Here is a 4,935-nt window from a genome sequence, read left to right on the forward strand (position 1 = left end):
GGCTATCATTAGCTAGTCCAGGGCGATGATTATGCAGCGCTCTGCACACACTGCAAAACCTAATTTTCTGTAAGGCATGGTGGTAGCGCAAATGTGAAAGATCATGTGAAAACAGCCAAACACAAAAGGTGGGTGGAGGCAGGGGCTAGCAGCGTAGCCACCTATTATAGCAATGTTAGCGCTGGAAGTGGTGAGCTCAAGCGGGCTGCGGTGGAGGGGACGTTAGCCAATACAAAGATACTTCAGCAAATTCACTTCTCTAACAAATATACGGAATGAATGTTTCCAATAGGGTGTGTGTGTGTGTTGTTGAAATAGCACTGGTAACACTTTACGCTAAGGGTACAGGATACAATTATCATGAATTCACGCATGAATTCATTGATGTAGTATATGAATTTGTTATATAGCACACTCTATACTTATATAACTAGTAATGATAGGACATGAGACTGTGATTGAAATAACGGGCATTCTTTTACTGTATATTTCATCAGACAACTATACCCAGCATTCTATGCGGGTTAACAGTGGGGCATTACGGATGCCCCGAGGGAACAAACACAATTGAATAACAATACACAACATTCCTTCCCCTTTACTTTTAAATCCCCATAAGTAGAAGTAATAATCACAGTATTGATTATTCTTTGTAACAGTATTAAACCTTGAAGAAACTTTGTTTTCTTTTTAATATAACAATCAATTTTACTTAAACAATGTTACGAAATAACCTTTAACAATTTAACAAAATACATTTTCTAAACTAGGGAAAGAGGGTAGACTGCCTCAATTCCCAGACTTAACCCTGGGGGTGTATTCTGCCCCACTGCTGGAGGTTAGTCTCTAGACTACAGGTTCAACCTGTCAGGGGGTCGTCGTTGTCTGGTGGGGTAATGACGACCTACGGGCAAATCTACAGTCCCACTGTCTCTGAGCCCGCCTGGTGATGGTGTATGCCCAGACTGGGGTGCATCAGTACCCTGAATAGGCACACCCACTGGTTCAGGTGAGTAGGGAACCCCTTCCATGTTTTCAGGTTGCTGCAGTGATGATGGCTCAAAACCATGGAATGGCTCCAGTAGCTGTTCTGGGTTTGCCATTTGACCCGAGTCATCACTGAGGTTGGTTCCTGGCAACAGTTGATCCACGTGTCTCCTCCAGATGATGTTCTCTGGTGTTAGAACTGTGTAGGACACAGGGCCTGTTTGTGCGACAACTGTTGCTGGTATCCACTTCGGACCTTTACAGTAGTTCCGAGCAAGAACTCTCTCTCCAGCTCTGAAGCTTCTGTCTTTTGCCTTGCTCCGTCTCTCCACCTGTGCTCTTTGTTGTGTCTGTACGACCTGCTTAGTCTTCAGTGGTCTCAGAAGATCAAGTCGTGTGCGCAGCTGTCTTTTCATCATGGCTGACGCTGGGGCCACTTTGGTTGTAGCATGGGGGGTGTTTCTGTAGGTCAACAGGAAGGTGCTTAGGCGCTTGTTGAGCGATCCGTTTCCTTGTGATGATTTTAGAGCTTGCTTCAACGTCTGCACAAATCTTTCCGCTAGGCCGTCTGTGGCGGGATGATAGGGAGCTGACTTGATGTGCTGGATTCCGTTTGCTTCCATGAATGACTGGAACTCTTCAGACACCAGTTGCGGGCCGTTATCGCTAACGAGTTGCATGGGCAATCCAAAGCGACTGAAGATGGACCGTAGCTCTTCGATGGTTCTCTCTGATGAAGTGCTCTTCATTATGGCGACCTCTGGCCATTTGCTGTGTGCATCAACTACGACTAAGAACATACAATCCTCCAGTGGACCTGCACAGTCTATGTGGACTCTCTGCCAAGGCTCCTCTGGGAAGTCCCATGGGTGTAGTGGCGCTAGCTGAGGCATGTTTCTCATCTTTTGACATGCAGAACATGACTTGACTTTGTCTTCGATAGCTGCGTCTAAGCCTGGCCACCAAAAGTAGCTGCGCGCAATCTCTTTCATTCGCACCATGCCACAGTGCCCTGAATGGAGTTCCTCAAGCACCTGCTTTCTCAGTGGCGGCGGAATGATGACTCGAAAACCCCATAACAAGCATCCAGCCTGAACTGTGAGCTCGTTCCTCCTCACCAGGTAAGGCTTTAGGCTGTCTGACAGCTCTCTTTCTCTCCCATGAGTGACAATGTCCATGACCTCCGACATCACTGGGTCAGTGCGGGTGAACTTCTTCACATGGGCTGAGGCAACTGGGGCGTTGCTCACTTCCTTGAAGTAGAAGATTTTAGCCTCAGAGTGCTTTGTGTGTGTGACAGGTAAGGGAAGCCTTGAGAGGCCGTCTGCATTACAGTGCTGCTCAGCTCTTCTGTACTTGATGTCATACTGGTGAGCAGACAACAGTAATGCCCATCGCTGCATGCGGCTGGCTGCGAGCGATGGAATTCCAGTGTGGGGTCCAGAGATGGAGGTGAGTGGTCTATGGTCTGTTAGCAGCGTGAATCGTTTTCCAAACAGAAACTGATGGAATTTCTTTACTCCGAAGATTATAGAGAGTGCTTCACGCTCTATCTGTGCATAATTGCTCTCTGCTTTGCTCAAAGTCCGTGATGCGAAAGCAATTGCCCTTTCTTCACCTGATGGCATTATGTGTGAGATCACAGCACCAACACCATAAGGCGATGCGTCACACGCTAACTGTAATGACAAGTCGGGGTTGAAGTGGGTGAGGGCTTCTGAATGGACTAAGGCTCTTTTAGCTGCCTTAAAAGCTTCCTCACATCTGTCTGACCACTTCCACTGTGTGGCTTTGTTCAACAGTTCATGCAGTGGTTTTAGCATGTTTGATAGGTTCGGCACAAACTTTGCGTAGTACGTCAGTAGTCCCAAGAATGATCGCAGCTGACTCACATTTTGTGGGGATGGAGCTTCCTCAACAGCTTTTACCTTAGATGGTGCCTTGTGCAGGCCAGCACCGTCGATAATGTGGCCCAGATACTCAACTGAAGACTGGAAAAACTCACATTTGTCCGTCCGGACCCGCAGTCCGTACTTCTCCAGTCTCTGTAGTGCAGCGTCAAGGTTTCTCAGGTGCTCCTGTTCGTCTTTACCTGTGATGAGAAGGTCATCGAGGTAACACTGGACACCGGTGAGCCCACTCAGTATCTGGTCCATAGCTCTCTGGAACAAGGCCGGGGCTGAGGTGATCCCAAAAGGAAGCCTCCGGTACCTGAACAGTCCTTTATGAGTCACTATGGTCAACAGTTCTTGTGACTCTTCGTCAACATGCATCTGAAGATAAGCCTGACATAAGTCTATCTTACTGAATTTTTGTCCTCCAGCTAAACCAGCAAACAGATCGTCAATGAGGGGTAATGGATATTGTTCAGCTGTCAAGACGGGGTTCACAGTGACTTTGAAGTCGCCACACAGTCTGATGGATCCGTCTTTCTTCATGACTGGAACAACTGGTGTAGCCCATTCACTAACACTTACTGGGTGCAATACTTTACTCTTGACTAGTTTGTCCAGTTCAGCTTCAACTTTTGGCTTTATGGCGTATGGGACAGGCCTGGCTTTGAAGCATTTGGGCTTGCTGTTTGGTTTCACTGTCAATTTAACTGTAATGTCCTTCATACTACCAAGTTCTCCCTTGAACACTTCAGCATGTTTCCTCAATATTCCTGGTAGGTTTATGTCCTCAACTTTTGCCACCATATGAATTTCCTGCCAGTTTAATTTGATCTTTTCCAGCGTTTTTGGTTGACTGTCCCTTTTTGCTTTTACATACACGCTCAATGTGACCCTTTTTGCCACAACTTCTGCAGTCTAAGTCTTTGCACCAACACTCCTCTGCTTGGTGCCCTGGTTTCCCACAGCGATAGCATGGCTTGCCACCTACAGTTTTGTATCTGAAATCTGTAGACACCTTATGCACTTGGGTTGATGTACTTAGCTGCTGTGCATCTTTGTTTGCCATTTCCATTGAAGTACTCACTTCCATTGCTTTCTGCAATGTTAAGTTACTCTCTGTCAAAAGGCGTTTCTGAATTGCCCCACTGCGCATGCCACACACTAACCTATCACGTATAGTGTCATTTAGAGAACGTCCAAATTCACAGTGTTCTGATAACTGTTTCAGCACAGCCACAAACTGTGAGATTGACTCCCCCTCCTCTTGATTTCTCTTGTGGAATCTGAATCTCTCAGCAATGATCAGTGGTTTGGGAGAATAATGTGCTTTTAAACTAGCCACTATTTCATCATAACATCTGTCACCAGGCTTTTCAGGTGTTACTAGGCTGTGCAGTAGATTGAATGTTTTTCCTCCCATGACAGTCAAAAAGGTTGGCACAATCACATCTGCTTTGATGCCATTAGCTAACACAAAGTACTCAAAACGTTCTGTGTAAGAACTCCATTGCTCCACAGATTCATCAAATGGTCCTATATTTTTTCTATTTATCCAATCAGTGCAGCCATTGTCTCACTTTTACTCACTGCCCTTTTTCTCTCAACACTCGCGAAGATTTCTTTATCTCCCGCGGCAAACTTTCCCTCAGTCGCTGACGTGCCGTTGGAAGCTAGCTAGCTTCACTCAGCTACCTCCTTGTTTTCTTCGCGTCTTTTTTTTTTACGAAAAAAAAAAAGTATTAAACTCGGACTTTTCACCGAAAATAATAACACAAACGTGAGAACGTTTCTTCCTCGTCGCCAGTTTTGTTATATAGCACACTCTATACTTATATAACTAGTAATGATGAGACTGTGATTGAAATAACGGGCATTCTTTTACTGTATATTTCATCAGACAACTATACCCAGCATTCTATGCGGGTTAACAGTGGGGCATTACGGATGCCCCGAGGGAACAAACACAATTGAATAACAATACACAACAGTATTATTATGCATTATGTCATTAATGATTTATGTATTACTGCATTCCTTAATATCCCATGAAGCA

The 4,935-nt window shown here is 45.5% G+C and overlaps 1 protein-coding gene across 1 annotated transcript; it reads right to left on the reverse strand.

The window, feature by feature from the left end:
- Positions 1-851: 851 nt before the first annotated feature.
- LOC105911729 (uncharacterized protein K02A2.6-like) lies at positions 852-3,686 on the reverse strand. Its single transcript, XM_012840559.2, has one exon. It carries the CDS (start codon positions 3,684-3,686, stop codon positions 852-854), a length of 2,835 nt encoding a protein of 944 aa, XP_012696013.2.
- Positions 3,687-4,935: the final 1,249 nt, after the last annotated feature.

Source organism: Clupea harengus, chromosome 17 (assembly GCF_900700415.2).
Source record: "Clupea harengus chromosome 17, Ch_v2.0.2, whole genome shotgun sequence".
In the NCBI taxonomy this organism is placed as follows: domain Eukaryota; kingdom Metazoa; phylum Chordata; class Actinopteri; order Clupeiformes; family Clupeidae; genus Clupea; species Clupea harengus.